Here is a 22768-nt window from a genome sequence, read left to right as displayed (position 1 = left end):
ACAAGAGATGCACAGACACAGCCACAGACAAGAGATGCACATACACAGCAACAGACAAGAGATACACAGACACACAGCAACAGACTTAAGAGATGCACAGACACACAGAGCCACAGACGAGAGATGCACAGACACACAGCAACAGACAAGAGATGCACAGACACATAGCCACAGACAAGAGATGCACAGACACATAGCCACAGACAAGAGATGCACAGACACATAGCCACGGACAAGATATGCACCGACACACAGCAACAGACAAGATATGCACAGACACACAGCAACAGACAAGAGATGCACAGACACACACAGCCACAGACAAGATATGCACAGACACACAGCCACAGACAAGCGATGCACAGACACAGCAACAGGCAAGAGATGCACAGACACAGCAACAGACAAGAGATGCACAGACACACACAGCCACAGACGAGAGATGCACAGACGCACAGCCACTGACAAGAGATACACAGACACAGCAACAGACTTAACAGATGCAGACACACAGCCACAGACAAGCGATGCACAGACACACACAGCCACAGACTTAAAGAGGTGCACAGACACACAGCAAGAGACTGAAGAGATGCACAGACACACAGCAAGAGACTGAAGAGATGCACAGACACACACACAGCAACAGACTTAAAGAGACACACACACACACACACACACACACACACACAGCCACAGAGCCACAGAGAAACAGACACACACACACACACACACACACACACAGCAGTGGCCCAAGACCCCCAGACAGACTTGCGAGGCACAGACAAGCTTCACAGAATTGTCGTGAGGGTCGTGGGGGGTGGGGGAGGGAGGGGTGGGGGGGGGGGGTCGTGCCGTTACCAGCACAGTTTTGAATTGCTTAATTCGACCAGAGCTTCAGGAGGGAGGGGGGGGTAAGGGGTAAAATGACCCCAATGTCAGGAGAACATAAGGGTCAGATTTCCTCCCCTTGAGGGATGGTACGACACCACCACCACCTCGTCCATCGCCGCGGCTTTTCGCGTGCGCGGATGGGAAATTTCGCCCCTGCGGACGGGTGGGTTAAGGGTCATAAGTGCCGCCCGCCGCGCCACCACGCCGTCGTCAACGCCGTCCACGGTGCGTGGAAATGGCCCTTAGGGAGGGTTGGTATAAGGGTCATTTCTGGGGTGGGTGGGTGGGTTAGGTGTTGGTGTGGGCATGTGGGTGGGTTGGAGGGGCCAGTTGACACTTGTCAAGTTGGGTCAACCTTGGCACCATCTGGACACAAATGGGGGTCAATTTTGGCACCAGAGTTGGCACCATCTGCACGCACGTCGACTCGGTCTTGGCCCCACTAACACGTGGCACCACGTGGACGCGCGTCAAGTCTTGGCCGCCCCTCCCCTTCCCACATGTGGCACCACGTGGACACGTGTCAAGTCTTGGTCCCCCCACATGTGGCACCACGTGGACACGCGTCAGTCTTGGACCCCCCCCATATGTGGCACCACATGGACACGTGTCAGTCTTGGTCCCCACACACGTGGCACCACGTGGACGCGCGTCAGTCTTGCCACCCATATGTGGCACCACGTGGACACGTGTCAGTCTTGGCCCCCCCGACATGTGGCACCACGTGGACACGTGTCAAGTCTTGGCCCCTTCCGACACGTGGCACCACGTGGACACGTGTCAGTCTTGGCCCCCTCACACGTGGCACTACGTGGACGCGCGTCAGTGTTGGCCGCCCGCACGTGGCACCACGTGCACGCGCGCCTCCCGCAGTGTTGCTAAGGTCCAGCTTGTGACACGATCCTGTATAACATTACGCTGGTCTGATCTTGTAGGATTTGATCCTTTATAACATTACGCTGGTCTGATCTTGTAGGATTTGATCCTTTATAACACTACGCTGGCCTGATCTTGTAGGATTTGATCCTTTATAACATTACGCTGGTCTGATCTTGTAGGATTTGATCCTTTATAACATTACGCTGGTCTGATCTTGTAGGATTTGATCCTTTATAACATTACGCTGGTCTGATCTTGTAGGATTTGATCCTTTATAACATTACGCTGGTCTGATCTTGTAGGATTTGATCCTTTATAACACTACGCTGGCCTGATCTTGTAGGATTTGATCCTTTATAACATTACGCTGGTCTGATCTTGTAGGATTTGATCCTTTATAACATTACGCTAGTCTGATCTTGTAGGATTTGATCCTTTATAACATTACGCTGGTCTGATCTTGTAGGATTTGATCCTTTATAACATTACGCTAGTCTGATCTTGTAGGATTTGATCCTTTATAACATTACGCTGGTCTGATCTTGTAGGATTTGATCCTTTATAACATTACGCTGGTCTGATCTTGTAGGATTTGATCCTTTATAACATTACGCTGGTCTGATCTTGTAGGATTTGATCCTTTATAACATTACGCTGGTCTGATCTTGTAGGATTTGATCCTTTATAACATTACGCTGGTCTGATCTTGTAGGATTTGATCCTTTATAACATTACGCTGGTCTGATCTTGTAGGATTTGATCCTTTATAACATTACGCTGGTCTGATCTTGTAGGATTTGATCCTTTATAACATTACGCTGGTCTGATCTTGTAGGATTTGATCCTTTATAACATTACGCTGGTCTGATCTTGTAGGATTTGATCCTTTATAACATTACGCTGGTCTGATCTTGTAGGATTTGATCCTTTATAACATTACGCTGGTCTGATCTTGTAGGATTTGATCCTTTATAACATTACGCTGGTCTGATCTTGTAGGATTTGATCCTTTATAACATTACGCTGGTCTGATCTTGTAGGATTTGATCCTTTATAACATTACGCTGGTCTGATCTTGTAGGATTTGATCCTTTATAACATTACGCTGGTCTGATCTTGTAGGATTTGATCCTTTATAACATTACGCTGGTCTGATCTTGTAGGATTTGATCCTTTATAACATTACGCTGGTCTGATCTTGTAGGATTTGATCCTTTATAACATTACGCTGGTCTGATCTTGTAGGATTTGATCCTTTATAACATTACGCTGGTCTGATCTTGTAGGATTTGATCCTTTATAACATTACGCTGGTCTGATCTTGTAGGATTTGATCCTTTATAACATTACGCTGGTCTGATCTTGTAGGATTTGATCCTTTATAACATTACGCTGGTCTGATCTTGTAGGATTTGATCCTTTATAACATTACGCTGGTCTGATCTTGTAGGATTTGATCCTTTATAACATTACGCTGGTCTGATCTTGTAGGATTTGATCCTTTATAACATTACGCTGGTCTGATCTTGTAGGATTTGATCCTTTATAGCATTACGCTGGTCTGATCTTGTAGGATTTGATCCTTTATAACATTACGCTGGTCTGATCTTGTAGGATTTGATCCTTTATAACATTACGCTGGTCTGATCCTGTAGGATTTGATCCTTTATAACATTACGCTGGTCTGATCTTGTAGGATTTGATCCTTTATAACACTACGCTGGTCTGATCTTGTAGGATTTGATCCTTTAGAGCATTACGCTGGTCTGATCTTGTAGGATTTGATCCTTTATAACAGGATATGTCTATCGTAGCTTAGGCGTGTGGGGGGGGGGGGCGCGTGTGGCCAGCCATCACCCCGTAGGTCTACCCCCTGAACGTCTACCCCCAGAGACCACGGGAGACCCCCAGAGTGTATATTTAACCTTGGGGGGGGGGGGGGGGGACTGTCGGTGCCTCCCGTTGTACGACAACGGATCTGTTGCTTCGCCGTTTTTTTTTTTTTGCCTCCGTTGCAACGGCTGGCGTGCTTGTGATGCATCGTCTCCCGTTAAACGGAGCAAACAGGTGCTTCCCGATCGTATAAAACAGGAGGTTGTTGTCCTGTTGTGACTTTTATAACAGGGAACAACAGGTGCCGTTGATGTTCGGGTGGGGGACTGTTGTTACACCGATGGTTTATGTTACGGATGTGTTACAGTGTATGTTACGGATGTGTTACAGTGTATGTTACGGACGTGTTACAGTGTATAGTGTATGTTACGGACGTGTTACAGTGTATGGTGTATGTTACGGACGTGTTACAGTGTATGGTGTATGTTACGGACGTGTTACAGTGTATGGTGTATGTTACGGACGTGTATAGTGTATGGTGTATGTTACGGACGTGTTACATTGTTTGTTACGGACATGTTACAGTGTATGTTTCGGACGTTACAGTGTATGTTACGGACGTGTTACAGTGTATGGTGTATGTTACGGACGTGTTACAGTGTATGGTGTATGTTCCGGACGTGTTACAGTGTATGGGGTGTAACGGTGTCACTGTGTCGGTCTGTCACTGACGACTTTTCTCTCTTCCTTTGACGACTCAAATATTTCTCCATTCCTCCACAGGTGTGACGGGTGGTGACCACTGCGTGCGTGTGTGTGACGCACCGTAACACTCGTGACGGGGGACCCCCCATCGTCACGAAATCCACCCACCCACCCCCTCACCGGGTTCTCCATAAGTGACACCCCCCCCACACACACAACCCCCCCACACACACAAACCCCCACTGTGGGATAGCTGTGTGTGCGTGTGCGTGTGCGTGTGTGTGTGTGTGTCTGTCCCCCCTCCCACACCACACCACCGGTCGCTGGTCTAGGATACGCCAGCCAGCCAACGCCTCCTCCTTCGTCAGTCTCCATCAATCTCCAACACCACCACCCACCACCACCATGGCGTTCGCCGGCCTGAAGAAGCAGTTCAACAAAGCCAATCAGGTGAGGAGAAACACACACACACACACACACACACACACACACACACACACACACACACACACAACACATACCTTTCAGTCTACCCTTGAGGTAGATAGAGACGGGTGTGTGTGTGTGTGTGTCTGCCTTCATGTAGATAAGAAGTCAACCCTTGACTTCAGGTAGATAGAGAGGAGTGTGTGTGTGCCTTCAGGTAGATAAGAAGTCTACCCTTGACTTCAGATAGATAGAGAGGGGTGTGTGTGTGCCTTCAGGTAAATAACAAGGGCTGGGCTCCTTCAGGTAGATAACAAGGGCTGGGCTCCATCAGGTAGATAACAAGGGCTGGGCTCCTTCAGGTAGATAACAAGGGCTGTGCTCTCCTTCAGGTAGATAACAAGGGCTGGGCTCCATCGGGTAGATAACAAGGGCTGGGCTCCTTCAGGTGGATAACAAGGGCTGGGCTCCTTCAGGTAGATAACAAGGGCTGGGCTCCTTCAGGTAGATAACAAGGGCTGGGCTCCTTCAGGAAGACAACAATGGCTGGGCTCCTTCAGGTAGATAACAAGGGCTGGGCTCTCCTTCAGGTAGATAACAAGGGCTGGGCTCCATCAGGTAGATAACAAGGGCTGGGCTCCATCACGTAGATAACAAGGGCTGGGCTCCTTCAGGTAGATAACAAGGGCTTTGCTCTCCTTCAGGTAGATGACAAGGGCTGGGCTCCATCAGGTAGATAACAAGGGCTGGGCTCCTTCAGGTGGATAACAAGGGCTAGGCTCCTTCAGGTAGATAACAATGGCTGGGCTCCTTTAGGTAGATAACAAGGGCTGGGCTCCTTCAGGTGAGATAACAAGGGCTGGGCTCCTTCAGGTAGATAACAAGGGCTGGGCTCCTTCAGGTAGATAACAAGGGCTGAGCTATCCTTCAGGTAGATAACAAGGTCTGGGCTCCTTCAGGTAGATAGCAAGGGCTGGGCTCCTTCAGGTAGATAACAATGGCTGGGCTCCTTCAGGTAGATAACAAGGGCCGAGCTCTCCTTCAGGTAGATAACAAGGGCTGTGGTCTCTTTCAGGTAGATAACAAGGGCTGGGCTCCTTCAGATAGATAACAAGGGCTGGGCTCCTTCAGGTAGATAACAAGGGCTGTGGTCTCCTTCAGGTAGATAACAAGGGCTGGGCTCTCCTTCAGGTAGATAACAAGGGCTGGGCTCCTTCAGGTGGATGACAAGGGCTGGGCTCCTTCAGGTAGATAACAAGGGCTGGGCTCTCCTTCAGGTAGATAACAAGGGTTGGGCTCCTTCAGGTAGATAACAAGGGCCGGGCTCTTTCAGGTAGATAACAAGGGCTGGGCTCCTTCAGGTAGATAACAAGGGCTGTGCTCTCCTTCAGGTAGATAACAAGGTCTGGGCTCCTTCAGGTAGATAACAAGGGCTGGGCTCTCCTTCAGGTAGATAACAAGGGCTGGGCTCCTTCAGGTAGATAACAAGGGCTGGGCTCCTTCAGGTAGATAACAAGGGCTGGGCTCTCCTTCAGGTAGATAACAAGGGCTGGGCTCTCCTTCAGGTAGATAACAAGGGCTGGGCTCCTTCAGGTAGATAACAAGATAACAAGGTCTGGGCTCTCCTTCAGGTAGATAACAAGGGCTGGGCTCTCCTTCAGGTAGATAACAAGGGCTGGGCTCTCCTTCAGGTAGATAACAAGGGCTGGGCTCTCCTTCAGGTAGATAACAAGGGCTGTGCTCCTTCAGGTAGATAACAAGGGCTGGGCTCTCCTTCAGGTAGATAACAAGGGCTGGGCTCTCCTTCAGGTAGATAACAAGGGCTGTGCTCCTTCAGGTAGATAACAAGGGCTGGGCTCTCCTTCAGGTAGATAACAAGGGCTGGGCTCTCCTTCAGGTAGATAACAAGGGCTGGGCTCTCCTTCAGGTAGATAACAAGGTCTGGGCTCTCCTTCAGGTAGATAACAAGGGCTGGGCTCTCCTTCAGGTAGATAACAAGGGCTGGGCTCTCCTTCAGGTAGATAACAAGGGCTGGGCTCTCCTTCAGGTAGATAACAAGGGCTGGGCTCTCCTTCAGGTAGGTGTGGCGTCATTTTTTTAAGCCCCCAAGGCTTTTGTTCGAAGAGTTGGTTCACGTCTCGCACACCCGTGTCTTATCTCGATCCAGCCCGGGGGGCGGGCGGCGCCCTTGGTAGGAGAAGCGACCAAGGGGCGTCCCACACCCCCCCCCCCCAGGCTCCGGCAGGAGGGCCTGGGCGAAGTTCGATCATTTCCAAGACTTCGAGAGACCCCATCCTGTCGGGGCGGGCCCTTGGATCCTGTCGGGGGCCCTTGGCTCCTGTCGGGGGCCCTTGGTTCCTGTCGGGGGCGCTTGGTTCCTGTCGGGGCCCTTGGCTCCTGTCGGGGGCCCTTGGCTCCTGTCGGGGCCCTTGGCTCCTGTCGGGGCGGGCCCTAGGCTCCTGTCGAGGGGCCCTTGGCTCCTGTCGGGGCCCTTGGCTCCTGTGTCGACACAGCGCCGCCCTTGGTAACTAGGAGGGCCCCTCGCCCCCCCTAGCGCCAGGGAGGGGAGAAGAGGCGCCCTTAGGGCGCGACAGGCGTTGGAGGGCAGGTCTGCTCCCTCGTCGCTAGTGGAGGAGAAGCAGGTCTGGAGGGAGTGGTTATGAGACGGAGGGCGTGTGAGGGAGGGAGGGATGTTGGAGGGAGGGAGGGAGGGAGGGGTGTTGGATGGATGGAAGGAGGGAGGGGTGTTGGAGGGAGGGAGGGAGAGTGTTCTCCTCTCCAACGCCTCCACTTTCCTGAGGGAGGACGACCTTGTGGCTCCTCCTCCTCCTTTTCTTCCTCCCCCTCCTCCTCCTCCTCCTCCTCCTCTTCCTCTTCCTCCTCCTCCTCCTCCTCCTCCTCCTCCTCCTCCTCCTCTTCCTCTTCCTCCTCCTCGTCCTCCTCGTCCTCCTCCTCCTCCTCCTCTTCCTCCTCCTCCTCCTCCTCCTCCTCCTCTTCCTCCTCCTCCTCTTCCTCCTCCTCCTCCTCCTCCTCCTCCTCCTCCTCCTCCTCCTCCTCCTCACGCCTCGCTGCTGCTACCTGGGAGAACCAGGCCAGCGGCAGACACGGGGAAGAAGGAGGAGGAGGTAGACGGGGGAGTCTATCAGGTGGGGAGAGAAAGGAAGGGGGGGGAGGGGAGGGGAGGTGTGTGTGTTAGAGAAGGTAGATTAATCTCTCCCCCTTGAAAGGAAGGGGGAAGGGGGAGGAGGGGAGGGGAGGGGTGTGTGTTAGAGTAGGTAGATTAATCTCCCCCCCCCCTTCTTCCCCCTCTTCCCGTCTACTGACGGGGGGGGGGGGTGTTCGCAGGCCTCCCGTCCAGGAGAGGGACGGGCGCGTGAGGATGGGATAGGTGGCTAGATGGACAGGGAGGGGGGGAGGGGTAGATGGATTGAAGAGGGAGTAGATAGGTGGTTAGATGGACAGGGAGGGAAGGGTAGATCGGTTGGAGAGGGAGTAGTGGAGGATGTGGAGGAGGAAGGGAAGCCTCCAACACGTATCGTGTTGGAGGCCTGGGAGGCCCCGTTTGGACATGTGTTGGAGGGGAGGGGAGGCCCTTAAGTGAACGTGTGTTGGAGGTTGGGGGGCTGTGTGGAGGTGTGGTGGAGGCTTGCACGTTGGGGGGCTGTGTGGAGGTGTGGTGGAGGCTTGCACGTTGGTGTGTGGAGGTGTGGTGGAGGCTTGCACGTTGGGGTGTGTGTGGAGGTGTGGTGGAGGATTGCACGTTGGGGGCTGTGTGGAGGTGTGGTGGAGGATTGCACGTTGGGGGCTGTGTGGAGGTGTGGTGGAGGCTTGCACGTTGGTGTGTGGAGGTGTGGTGGAGGCTTGCACGTTGGGGTGTGGAGGTGTGGTGGAGGCTTGCACGTTGGGGGAGGGAGGGGGGATGGGATTTAGGGAAGGGTGGAGGGGATTTGGGGAAGGGGGGGAAGGGGATTTGGGGGAGGGAAGGGGAGGATTCCAAAAGTCCTGTGGGATCTGTAGGAATTTTCTATTTATAGACGATAAGTCGCGTCTGAAGTGTTGCCATGGCAATAATACTCAGGTGGGGGGGGGGGTTGCTGTCTCTCTCTCTCTCTCTCTCTCTCTCTCTCTCTCTCTCTCTCTCTCTCTCTCTCTCTCTCACGTCCTTTGTGCCTGCAGGTGGGTGGGTGGGTGGGGTGGGGTTGTTAGGTGGGTGGGTGGGGGGTGGGGTTGTTAGGTGGGTGTAGGGGGGGGTGGGGGTTGTGAGGGGGGTGGGGTGAAGAGGAAGGGGGGATGGGGTGGGGGGGAGGTGTTTGTTGTTATTTTTAAACGGTTCGTCGAAACAAGTGACTTTATTTTCCTGGCATTGTGTCTGTGTGTCTGTGTCTGTGTGTGTGTCTGTGTCTGTGTGTTTGTGTCTGTGTCTGTGTGTGTGTCTGTGTGTTTGTGTGTGTGTCTGTGTGTGTGTGTGTGTGTCCCTGTGTCTGTGTGTGTGTGTCTGTGTGTGTGTGTGGCTATTTGTATTACGGGTTTTCGTCTACGTATTGTTGTACCTCAGCTGTGTCCAATGTCACGGTCTATTTATCACCCTCTCCGCTAAGCCAGGTTAACGTCATGAGCTGATGATGAAGAAAAAAAAAATTGCACTCGTTTTAGGCATCTATTTCCACTCTCTAGACGTATTAGATGATGTGTGTGTTTTTATAAGCATTAAGCCTGCCCTCCATAACCTAGGCCTATAGCTTTCCTTTGATCGCTCCCTTTGCCTCGGCTGAGCCCACTGTCCTTCATCATTCCACTTCCTTCTAACGGTTCGAGCATGGATCTTTCCCAATGTCCCTCTTCGCTCATCCTTTCCATATCCTAGAACCATTTTCCAGCACGCTTTGGCCGGTCGTGTAAGCCAGACTGTGCCATCTATCGCTCATGTCTCCTATCATTCCTTATCACTCCGTCTCACTCCATATTGTCTTCAGACATTTCAGTCCAAACACGTCTTTTCTCCACATTGTCTTTAGACATTTCAGTTCAAACACGTCTTTTCTCCACATTGTCTTCAGACATTTCAGTCCAAACACGTCTTTTCTCCACATTGTCCTAAGACATTTCAGTCCAAACACGTCTTCTCTCCACATTGTCTTCAGACATTTCAGTTCAAACACGTCTTTTCCTCTTCCCTTTTCCTTTCCATTCATGGCCCCAAGACTCGACTCCATACAATATGTACAACACTGTCACACAGCACTCTCAGTCACAACTCATCCATACACAAGGTTGTACTTAACACTTTAAAAAAAAGGGTCTGCCAGTCCAGCATTCACATGAGTTTCCCCCTTTTGGCCTTTATTCAAAGGGCACTGAGTGCATTTTCGCTTGTCCTCATGCCATTCACTCTGGGCCACTCCAACGTATTGAATAGCCTGAGTCGCCTCGGAACACCTTTGTAATCCCCCTTTTCCCCACGAAAGCCACCTGCAGCCCAATCCACTCTCGCCGCAATGCCACACCTCGTATTCCGCAGGGCTATCACCACTTGCTCTCTTTTCACCGTAAAACCCCCCCACCCCACTGCCGTGAGGGGCTCATACCACAGGTCCATTTCGTCGCAGGATACACCACTCTCGCTCGCCACACCTGGCGTCTGAAGCACTCGCTCCAAATACTCGTTTTATCGCCATTTCCACACCTGCATGTTAGCCATTCCTCCTTCGGGTCCACCATTTCAGGTCAGGGGGAACGCGTCACTGACCCAGCCAGTAGTGGGTTACGAAGGTTAGAGAGAATCAAATACACAACTGTTTAATACACACATTACCGTGTGATACACACACGTTACCGTGTGATACACGCATGTTACCGTTTGATACATACACGTTACCGTGTGATACACACACGTTACCGTGTGATACACACACGTTACCGTGTGATACACACACGTTACCGTGTGATACACACACGTTTCCGTGTGATACACACACGTTACCGTTTGATACACACACGTTACCGTTTGATACACACACGTTACCGTTTGATACACACACGTTACCGTTTGATACACACCCTCTCGTTCTGAGGTCACACTGCGCGCCCACCCGCAACCCGTTTTCTTTGATATTCATCTCAGCGCTGTGGGCGTTTGACCAGTGTCTTGGAGGGGGGGGGGGGGGGGTCAAGCACAGCAGCATTGTAGACATCTGTGCACCCCGTTTTCTATGTCCTGGGACGACATGCAGTGACCGTATAGCTCTGTCTTGGCTCCCCCGGGGCGTCAGGCGCTGGGGGAAGATGGACAGTTACGCTATGTGCGGGTGTACCACACGTTTGTAACTGGGAGGTCGACCTTATGAGCCTCCTTCTGCTGAGCCGTGTGTGGTGCGAGCTGTGTCTCGCTGCCACGAACAGACGCATTGATCATGGGTGACCGGACGGGCGGGAGCCACAGTGAGAGATACATACACGGTTCCAATTATCATTCTTCCCCCCATTCCATTCTCACCTCCGTCCCGCCCCCTGACCACCCCGATGTCTGTCATGCCAATTGGAAAATTGTTGATTTTTTTCTTTCTTTTTTTCTTTTATTAAATGCCTCTTTTCAAACATTTTAACTCTCTCTCTCTCTCTCTCTCTCTCTCTCTCTCTCTCTCTCTCTCTCTCTCTCTCTCTCTCTCTCGTCTTCCGGGGAGAGAGAGAGAGAGAGAGAGAATTTTCAGTCCTCTGCCTTTAATTTGATTTGGAGTCATCATTGCGTTTTGTGAATATATATATATATATATATATATATATATATATATATATATATATATATATATATATATATATATATATATTATATATATATATATATATATATATATATATATATATATTATATATATATATATATATATATATATATACTTTATTTTTTCTTCTCTTTTGAGGCGACAGAAAACTTGGCCAGTTGCTTGGTGAAGGTGAAGGGCGCGGGGGGGGAGAGGAGGGGAGGGCGTGTGTCACCGTGTCTGCCTGCCTGCCTGCGTGCGCGCGCGCGTGCCAGCACGCGGCGGCGACACCCCCCCCCCCCCCCACGAGTATCAAAGGCGGAACCCACACGTCCGAGGATAAAACATTTAGGAAGGCCACCTGGTAGCTCCCCCCCTTCCCCCTTCAGTAGCGCATGCGTGGAAGACACGCCTCCTCCTCCACCACCTCCCCTCCCCTCCCCCCCTTCCGTAATACACACACACACACACACACACACACACACACACACACACACACACACAATATATATATACACAGACGGACATATGGGGAAGGGAAATCCCCTCAGAAGCAGAGGGGAGAGACACAAAGAGGGGAGAGAGACACAGAGGGCCGTGTGGCGCGTGCTGGAGGCAAACTGGCAACTGCCCGCGTTAGGCGCGCTCGATACAGTGTTGCGCGTCTTGGTAGCATATTTACACGACGGGGGGCGCGGGGCGGAGGAAGCGGCAACAGCGCAAATGCTCCCGCGCGCGCGCGCCAGCCAGCCATCCCGCCCCGCGCCACCACCACCACGCGCGCGCCCTTATCGGAAATGCATGATCACCCCCGGCGTCAAAGGGCGTGTGTGAGGGGGGGGGGGCGAGAGGCATGCAAGAGATGACGATAATAGATAGGCTGGCGATAGATATATATGTAGATAAAGAGATTGATCTATTGAATGGGGGGAAGGGATCTATTTAATGGGGGGAAGGGATCTATTTAATTGGGGGAAGGGATCTATTTAATGGGGGGAGGGATCTATTTAATGGGGGGAAGGATCTATTTAATGGGGGAAGGGATCTATTTAATTGGGGGAAGGGATCTATTAATGGGGGAAGGGATCTATTTAATGGGGGAAGGGATCTATTTAATAGGGGGAGGGATCTATTTAATAGGGGGAAGGGATCTATTTAAAGGGGGGAGGGATCTATTTAATAGGGGGAAGGGATCTATTTAATAGGGGGAAGGGATCTATTTAATGGGGGAAGGGATCTATTTAATGGGGGAAGGGATCTATTTAATGGGGGAAGGGCTCTGTTTAATAGGGGGAGGGATCTATTTAATGGGGGAAGGGATCTATTTAATAGGGGAAGGATCTATTTAATGGGGGGAAGGATCTATTTAATGGGGGGAAGGATCTATTTAATGGGGGAAGGGATCTATTTAATGGGAAGGGCTCTATTTAATAGGGGAAGGGATCTATTTAATGGGGGAAGGGATCTATTTAATGGGGGAAGGGATCTATTAGATGGGGGAAGGGATCTATTAAATGGGGGAAGGGATCTATTTAATGGGGGAAGGGATCTATTTAATTGGGAAGGGATCTATTTAATGGGGGGAAGGATCTATTTAATAGGGGGAAGGGATCTATTTAATTGGGGAAGGGATCTAATTAATAGGGGGAAGGGATCTATTTAATAGGGGGAAGGGATCTATTTAATGGGGGAAGGGATCTATTTAATAGGGGGAAGGGATCTATTTAATGGGGGAAGGGATCTATTTAATGGGGGGAAGGATCTATTTAATGGGGGGAGGGATCTATTTAATGGGAGGAAGGGATCTATTTAATGGGGGGAAGGGATCTATTAAATGGGGGGAAGAGCTCTATTTAATGGGGGGAAGGGATCTATTAAATGGGGAAGGGATCTATTTAATGGGAGGAAGGGATCTATTTAATGGGGGAAGGGATCTTTAATGGGGAGATCTATTTAATGGGGGGGAGATATTTTTCTTAGGTTGAATTTCGTGTTTAGGATGAATTTTAGGAGGCAGTTTAGCTGGGCTTATCTTAAGCTTAAGCTGGGGTGGTTAAGGGAACAGCTTCAAGCTTGTTGTTACGAAAACCCCCAAATACGTTGACTCTTGACAAAGCTTAATTTAAGCTTTGCCTGGTAAGGTCAGAGGAAATGACCTTTTTTATTTGATGTTGAACGAGTGGTTAACGAAGGTCAGGTTTCTCTGGGGGGGGGTGGCAGTAGAGCCTTATCTGGGGTCAGAGGTCATAGGGCGAGATAGATAGATAGATAGATAGATTGAGAGAGAGAGAGAGAGAGAGAGAGGGGGGGGGGGAAGGTCAAATTGGCTGTTAGGTCATAGAGGGAGGGAGAGGAAAAGGTCAAATTGGTTGTTAGGGTAACTTGTGTGTGTGTGTGTGTGTGTGTGTGTGGCTTACGACGGCTTGTTACCGCCTCGTAACGAGGTAATGGCGCTTTTGAGGGGAGGGGGGGGTCGTGTTAGGTTAAGGGTGGGCGAACGGGTCAAAGTGCCTTGTTAGCCAGAGGTCACGACGCCCTTAAGGGAAAAGGGGGGCGGGGGGGGGAAGGCTGATTGGCCACGAGTGGTAGGTCATGAGGGGCTAATGAGATGGAGAAGTGGAGAGACATGAGGGGCTAATGAGATGGAGAAGTGGAGAGACATGAGGGGCTAATGAGATGGAGAAGTGGAGAGACATGAGGGGCTAATGAGATGGAGAAGTGGAGAGACATGAGGGGCTAATGAGATGGAGAAGTGGAGAGACATGAGGGGCTAATGAGATGGAGAAGTGGTGAGACATGAGGGGCTAATGAGATGGAGAAGTGGAGAGACATGAGGGGCTAATGAGATGGAGAAGTGGAGAGACATGAGGGGCTAATGAGATGGAGAAGTGGAGAGACATGAGGGGCTAATGAGATGGAGAAGTGGAGACATGAGGGGCTAATGAGATGGAGAAGTGGAGAGACATGAGGGGCTAATGAGATGGAGAAGTGGAGAGACATGAGGGGCTAATGAGATGGAGAAGTGGAGAGACATGAGGGGCTAATGAGATGGAGAAGTGGAGAGACATGAGGGGCTAATGAGATGGAGAAGTGGAGAGACATGAGGGGCTAATGAGATGGAGAAGTGGTGACATGAGGGGCTAATGAGATGGAGAAGTGGAGAGACATGAGGGGCTAATGAGATGGAGAAGTGGAGAGACATGAGGGGCTAATGAGATGGAGAAGTGGAGAGACATGAGGGGCCAATGAGATGGAGAAGTGGTGAGACATGAGGGGCTAATGAGATGGAGAAGTGGTGAGACATGAGGGGCTAATGAGATGGAGAAGTGGTGAGACATGAGGGGCTAATGAGATGGAGAAGTGGAGAGACATGAGGGGCCAATGAGGTGGAGAGACATGAGGGGCTAATGAGATGGAGAAATGGTGAGACATGAGGGGCTAATGAGATGGAGAAGTGGAGAGACATGAGGGGCTAATGAGATGGAGAAGTGGTGACATGAGGGGCTAATGAGATGGAGAAGTGGTGAGACATGAGGGGCTAATGAGATGGAGAAGTGGAGAGACATGAGGGCTAATGAGATGGAGAAGTGGTGAGACATGAGGGGCTAATGAGATGGAGAAGTGGAGAGACATGAGGGCTAATGAGATGGAGAAGTGGTGAGACATGAGGGGCTAATGAGATGGAGAAGTGGAGAGACATGAGGGGCTAATGAGATGGAGAAGTGGTGAGACATGAGGGGCTAATGAGATGGAGAAGTGGTGAGACATGAGGGCTAATGAGATGGAGAAGGGAAGGGTTGCTAAAGGTGGCGAAGTGGAGGGAAAAGGATGGAGGAGTTGCCCACTTTTTGACCCCAGTGGAGGGAAGATGGGGTGATGGTTGCCCACTTAAAGAGATAAGTGTACACTTATATTGATTACAAGTGCTTTGGTTTCGGTGCTCGACGCACTTATGTTTACAACACTTGAGTGCGTTAGGGATTGAGGTGTTTACAACGCTTGAGTGCGTTAGGGATTGAGGTGTTTACAACACTTGAGTGCGTTAGGGATTGAGGTGTTTACAACACTTGAGTGCGTTAGGGATTGAGGTGTTTACAACGCTTGAGTGCGTTAGGGATTGAGGTGTTTACAACGCTTGAGTGCGTTAGGGATTGAGGTGTTTACAACGCTTGAGTGCGTTAGGGATTGAGGTGTTTACAACACTTGAGTGCGTTAGGGATTGAGGTGTTTACAACACTTGAGTGCGTTAGGGATTGAGGTGTTTACAACGCTTGAGTGCGTTAGGGATTGAGGTGTTTACAACGCTTGAGTGCGTTAGGGATTGAGGTGTTTACAACGCTTGAGTGCGTTAGGGATTGAGGTGTTTACAACACCTGAGTGCGTTAGGGATTGAGGTGTTTACAACGCCTGAGTGCGTTAGGGATTGAGGTGTTTACAACGCTTGAGTGCGTTAGGGATTGAGATGTTTACAACGCCTGAGTGCGTTAGGGATTGAGGTGTTTACAACGCTTGAGTGCGTTAGGGATTGAGGTGTTTACAACGCTTAAGTGCGTTAGGGATTGAGATGTTTACAACGCCTGAGTGCGTTAAGGATTGAGCTGTTTACAACACGAGTGCGTTAGGGATTGAGGTGTTTACAACGCTTAAGTGCGTTAGGGATTGAGATGTTTACAACGCCTGAGTGCGTTAAGGATTGAGCTGTTTACAACACGAGTGCGTTAGGGATTGAGGTGTTTACAACGCTTGAGTGCGTTAGGGATTGAGGTGTTTACAACGCTTGAGTGCGTTAGGGATTGAGGTGTTTACAACGCTTGAGTGCGTTAGGGATTGAGGTGTTTACAACACTTGAGTGCGTTAGGGATTGAGGTGTGTACAACGCTTGAGTGCGTTAGGGATTGAGATGTTTACAACGCCTGAGTGCGTTAGGGATTGAGGTGTTTACAACGCTTGAGTGCGTTAGGGATTGAGGTGTTTACAACACTTGAGTGCGTTAGGGATTGAGGTGTTTACAACACTTGAGTGCGTTAGGGATTGAGGTGTTTACAACGCTTGAGTGCGTTAGGGATTGAGGTGTTTACAACGCTTGAGTGCGTTAGGGATTGAGATGTTTACAACGCTTGAGTGCGTTAGGGATTGAGGTGTTTACAACGCCTGAGTGCGTTAGGGATTGAGGTGTTTACAACGCTTGAGTGCGTTAGGGATTGAGATGTTTACAACGCCTGAGTGCGTTAGGGATTGAGGTGTTTACAACGCCTGAGTGCGTTAGGGATTGAGGTGTTTACAACGCTTGAGTGCGTTAGGGATTGAGGTGTTTACAACGCTTGAGTGCGTTAGGGATTGAGGTGTTTACAACACTTGAGTGCGTTAGGGATTGAGGTGTGTACAACGCTTGAGTGCGTTAGGGATTGAGATGTTTACAACGCCTGAGTGCGTTAGGGATTGAGGTGTTTACAACGCTTGAGTGCGTTAGGGATTGAGGTGTTTACAACACTTGAGTGCGTTAGGGATTGAGGTGTTTACAACACTTGAGTGCGTTAGGGATTGAGGTGTTTACAACGCCTGAGTGCGTTAGGGATTGAGGTGTTTACAACGCTTGAGTGCGTTAGGGATTGAGATGTTTACAACGCCTGAGTGCGTTAGGGATTGAGGTGTTTACAACGCTTGAGTGCGTTAGGGATTGAGGTGTTTACAACACTTGAGTGCGTTAGGGATTGAGTGCACTTGAGTTTACTTGTATACTCTTGAGTGCCTTAGAGTGCGTGTTGGTCCCGCTGAACGCACTTGAGTTTACAGGATTACTTTTGAGTGCGTTAGGCTTTGAGTGCGTGGTCTCCCCCCCCCCCCCCCCCCGCATGTCGCTGGACGCACTCGCAAGCCGAACTCGCCCAAGTTGTTAAGGCAAGTGTGTTGGCCTTGTGTGTCCTGCATGACGTAGTCATGACTGTTTATGTCCCCCTGTGGCTGGTGCATGACGTGTGTGTGTGTGTGTGTGTGGCTGGTGCATGACGTGGTGTGTGTGTGTGTGTGTGGCTGGTGCATGACGTGTGTGTGTGTCGTGTGTGGCTGGTGCATGACGTGTGTGTGTCGTGTGTGTGTGGCTGGTGCATGACGTGTGTGTGTGTGTGTGTGTGGCTGGTGCATGACGTGTGTGTGTGTGTGTGTGTGGCTGGTGCATGACGTGTGTGTGTGTGTGTGTGTGTGTGGGTGTGGCTGGTGCAATGATCGTGTGTGTGTGTGCTGTGTGTGGCTGGTGCATGACTTGAGGCCTTGTGGCTGTGTGTGGCTGGTGCAGGACCGTGTGTGTGTGTGTGTGTGTGTGATGGTGCAGGTCAGACGTGTGTGTGTCTTGTGTGTGTGGCTGGTGCATGACGTGTGTGTGTGTGTGTGTGTGTGGCTGGTGCCTGACTGTGTGAGTTGTGTGTGTGTGGCTGGTTGCATGACGTGTGTGGGTGTGTGTCGTGTGGCTGGTGGCATGACTGTGTGTGTGTGTCTGTGACGTGAGGGTGTCTGTGTGTGGCTGGTGCATGACGTGCCTGGTGTGTGTGTGTGTGTTTGTGCTGTTGCATGACGTATGTGTGTGTGTGTGTGGCTGGTGCATGACAGTGTGTCGTGTGTGTGTGTGTGTGGCTGTGCATGAGTGTGTGTGTGTGTGTGGGCTGGTTTGCTTGGACGTGGTGTGTCTGTGTGAGTGTGCTGGTGCATGACGTGAGTGTGTGTGTGTGTGTGGCTCTGGTGCATGACGTGTGTGTGTCTGGGGGTGGGTGGGCAGGTGCATGACGTGTGTGTGTGTGTGGGGTGTGGTGTTGCATGACTTGTGTGTGTGTGTGTGTGGGGCTGGGCATGACGTGTGTGTGTGTTTTGTTGTGGCTGGTGCATGACGGTGTGTGTCTGTGTGTGGGGCTGGGGGCATGACGTGTGTGTGTGTGGTGTGTGTGTGGCTGGGGGCATGACGTGTGGGGTTTCTGTGTGTGTGCTGGTGCTTTGCCCGTGTGTGTGTCTGTGTTGTGTGGCTGGGCATGACTGTTGTGTCCTGTGGTGTGGCTGGTGCATGACGTGTGTGTGTGTCTGTGTGCATGGTGGCTGCTGGTGAGTGAGTGAGTGCGTGCGTGAGTCATGAGGTGTGAGTGTCCATCAAATTGTTCAGGTTGACCAACGCCAGATGTCTTCCGGAATTCTGTTCCTGTGTGTGTGGGGTCTGTGTCTGTGTCTGTTCTGTCGTGTGTGTGTGTCTGTGCTCAATGTTTTATGTGTGTGTGTTGTGTGTGTGTGTGGGGTGTGTCAATTTTCCCCATGTAAATTTACCTGAATTTTTTTATTTTTTTCTCTTTGCGACGCGTCGTGTTGGTTGGTGGAGGGGGAGGGAGAGGGAGGGAGGGAGGGGGTGGGGGAGGGAGGGAGGGAAGGGGGTGGGGGAGGGAGGGGGAGAAGGGAGGGGGGAGAAGGGGTTATTAGTGCGACTTTCAGGGAAGGTCGACCCCCCCTTCCCCTCTTCTCCCCCCCTCCCTTCCCCTCATCTCCCCCCTTCCTTCCCCCTTCTCTCCCCCATTCCTTGCCCCCCTTCCCCCCACAGTCTGGGGGGAGGGGGAGAGACCATGTGGTAAACGACCCCCCCCCCCGAGTCGTAATGTCAGCGCACGACCCAGACGACTTGACCTTTGACTTTACGGCGCCGGGGGCGGGGGGGGGGGACTGGGGAGGGAGAGAGGAGTGGGTGTGTGAGGGGAGTGTGAGAGGGTGGAGATTTTGAGAGAGTGGAGAGTGTGGGGAGGGTGGGGTTGGATGAGTGAGGAGTGTGAGAGGAGTGGAGAGTGTGAGAGGAGTGGAGAGTGTGAGAAGAGTGGAAAGTGTGAGTGGAGTGGGGAGTGTGAGAAGAGTGGAGAGTGTGAGAGGAGTGGGGTTGGGAGGGGGGGAGTGGAGAGTTGGTGGAGAGGGGTGGAGTGTGGGGGAAAAGTGAGTGGAGTGGGGTGTGTGTGAGTGGAGTGGGGTGTGTGTGAGTGGAGTGTGTAATGCGTCTTCCGTGTCTGAGAAGATGACAGATAAGAGATAAGGTGAAGTATGATGATGATAAGAACTGATAAGAGAAGGTCTATACACCCACCTACACACATATCTGACATTCACTTCTATTTATACGTTGGCAAATAATATTTTATAATATATATATATATATAATATATATATATAATATATATATATATATATATAATATATAATATATATTCGCTGACGTATTTGGTCGCTGGTGTGATTATTCGTTTACGTATTCGGTCGCTGGTATGATTAATCGCTGACGTATTTGGTCGCTGGTATGATTATTCGCTGACGTATTTGGTCGCTGGTATGATTATTCGCTGACGTATTTGGTCGCTGGTATGATTATTCGCTGACGTATTTGGTCGCTGGTATGATTATTCGCTGACGTATTTGGTCGCTGGTATGATTATTCGCTGACGTATTTGGTCGCTGGTATGATTATTCGCTGACGTATTTGGTCGCTGGTATGATTATTCGCTGACGTATTTGGTCGCTGGTATGATTATTCGCTGACGTATTTGGTCGCTGGTATGATTATTCGCTGACGTATTTGGTCGCTGGTATGATTATTCGCTGACGTATTTGGTCGCTGGTATGATTATTCGCTGACGTATTTGGTCGCTGGTATGATTATTCGCTGACGTATTTGGTCGCTGGTATGATTATTCGCTGACGTATTTGGTCGCTGGTATGATTATTCGCTGACGTATTTGGTCGCTGGTATGATTATTCGCTGACGTATTTGGTCGCTGGTATGATTATTCGCTGACGTATTTGGTCGCTGGTATGATTATTCGCTGACGTATTTGGTCGCTGGTATGATTATTCGCTGACGTATTTGGTCGCTGGTATGATTATTCGCTGACGTATTTGGTCGCTGGTATGATTATTCGCTGACGTATTTGGTCGCTGGTATGATTATTCGCTGACGTATTTGGTCGCTGGTATGATTATTCGCTGACGTATTTGGTCGCTGGTATGATTATTCGCTGACGTATTTGGTCGCTGGTATGATTATTCGCTGACGTATTTGGTCGCTGGTATGATTATTCGCTGACGTATTTGGTCGCTGGTATGATTATTCGCTGACGTATTTGGTCGCTGGTATGATTATTCGCTGACGTATTTGGTCGCTGGTATGATTATTCGCTGACGTATTTGGTCGCTGGTATGATTATTCGCTGACGTATTTGGTCGCTGGTATGATTATTCGCTGACGTATTTGGTCGCTGGTATGATTATTCGCTGACGTATTTGGTCGCTGGTATGATTATTCGCTGACGTATTTGGTCGCTGGTATGATTATTCGCTGACGTATTTGGTCGCTGGTATGATTATTCGCTGACGTATTTGGTCGCTGGTATGATTATTCGCTGACGTATTTGGTCGCTGGTATGATTATTCGCTGACGTATTTGGTCGCTGGTATGATTATTCGCTGACGTATTTGGTCGCTGGTATGATTATTCGCTGACGTATTTGGTCGCTGGTATGATTATTCGCTGACGTATTTGGTCGCTGGTATGATTATTCGCTGACGTATTTGGTCGCTGGTATGATTATTCGCTGACGTATTTGGTCGCTGGTATGATTATTCGCTGACGTATTTGGTCGCTGGTATGATTATTCGCTGACGTATTTGGTCGCTGGTATGATTATTCGCTGACGTATTTGGTCGCTGGTATGATTATTCGCTGACGTATTTGGTCGCTGGTATGATTATTCGCTGACGTATTTGGTCGCTGGTATGATTATTCGCTGACGTATTTGGTCGCTGGTATGATTATTCGCTGACGTATTTGGTCGCTGGTATGATTATTCGCTGACGTATTTGGTCGCTGGTATGATTATTCGCTGACGTATTTGGTCGCTGGTATGATTATTCGCTGACGTATTTGGTCGCTGGTATGATTATTCGCTGACGTATTTGGTCGCTGGTATGATTATTCGCTGACGTATTTGGTCGCTGGTATGATTATTCGCTGACGTATTTGGTCGCTGGTATGATTATTCGCTGACGTATTTGGTCGCTGGTATGATTATTCGCTGACGTATTTGGTCGCTGGTATGATTATTCGCTGACGTATTTGGTCGCTGGTATGATTATTCGCTGACGTATTTGGTCGCTGGTATGATTATTCGCTGACGTATTTGGTCGCTGGTATGATTATTCGCTGACGTATTTGGTCGCTGGTATGATTATTCGCTGACGTATTTGGTCGCTGGTATGATTATTCGCTGACGTATTTGGTCGCTGGTATGATTATTCGCTGACGTATTTGGTCGCTGGTATGATTATTCGCTGACGTATTTGGTCGCTGGTATGATTATTCGCTGACGTATTTGGTCGCTGGTATGATTATTCGCTGACGTATTTGGTCGCTGGTATGATTATTCGCTGACGTATTTGGTCGCTGGTATGATTATTCGCTGACGTATTTGGTCGCTGGTATGATTATTCGCTGACGTATTTGGTCGCTGGTATGATTATTCGCTGACGTATTTGGTCGCTGGTATGATTATTCGCTGACGTATTTGGTCGCTGGTATGATTATTCGCTGACGTATTTGGTCGCTGGTATGATTATTCGCTGACGTATTTGGTCGCTGGTATGATTATTCGCTGACGTATTTGGTCGCTGGTATGATTATTCGCTGACGTATTTGGTCGCTGGTATGATTATTCGCTGACGTATTTGGTCGCTGGTATGATTATTCGCTGACGTATTTGGTCGCTGGTATGATTATTCGCTGACGTATTTGGTCGCTGGTATGATTATTCGCTGACGTATTTGGTCGCTGGTATGATTATTCGCTGACGTATTTGGTCGCTGGTATGATTATTCGCTGACGTATTTGGTCGCTGGTATGATTATTCGCTGACGTATTTGGTCGCTGGTATGATTATTCGCTGACGTATTTGGTCGCTGGTATGATTATTCGCTGACGTATTTGGTCGCTGGTATGATTATTCGCTGACGTATTTGGTCGCTGGTATGATTATTCGCTGACGTATTTGGTCGCTGGTATGATTATTCGCTGACGTATTTGGTCGCTGGTATGATTATTCGCTGACGTATTTGGTCGCTGGTATGATTATTCGCTGACGTATTTGGTCGCTGGTATGATTATTCGCTGACGTATTTGGTCGCTGGTATGATTATTCGCTGACGTATTTGGTCGCTGGTATGATTATTCGCTGACGTATTTGGTCGCTGGTATGATTATTCGCTGACGTATT

The 22768-nt window shown here is 49.9% G+C and overlaps 1 protein-coding gene across 10 annotated transcripts in view; it reads left to right on the top strand.

Annotated features, from left to right (window-relative positions):
* The window catches only part of EndoA (SH3 domain containing GRB2 like, endophilin-A), a 269917-nt gene that overhangs the window by 132888 nt on the left and 114261 nt on the right, over positions 1-22768 (top strand). For all 10 annotated transcript variants that reach the window (XM_071662140.1, XM_071662138.1, XM_071662135.1 and 7 more), the window contains exon 2: positions 4390-4761. In XM_071662140.1, the coding sequence (XP_071518241.1) occupies positions 4717-4761 (45 nt within the window). In that variant the 5' untranslated portion in view covers positions 4390-4716. The remainder of the gene's footprint in view (positions 1-4389; positions 4762-22768) is intronic.

The sequence above is a fragment of the Panulirus ornatus genome, chromosome 5 (assembly GCF_036320965.1).
Source record: "Panulirus ornatus isolate Po-2019 chromosome 5, ASM3632096v1, whole genome shotgun sequence".
Lineage (NCBI taxonomy): Eukaryota > Metazoa > Arthropoda > Malacostraca > Decapoda > Palinuridae > Panulirus > Panulirus ornatus.
The sequence above is the reverse complement of the archived record's forward strand: the minus strand, read 5'-3'. Positions and strand labels throughout refer to the sequence as shown.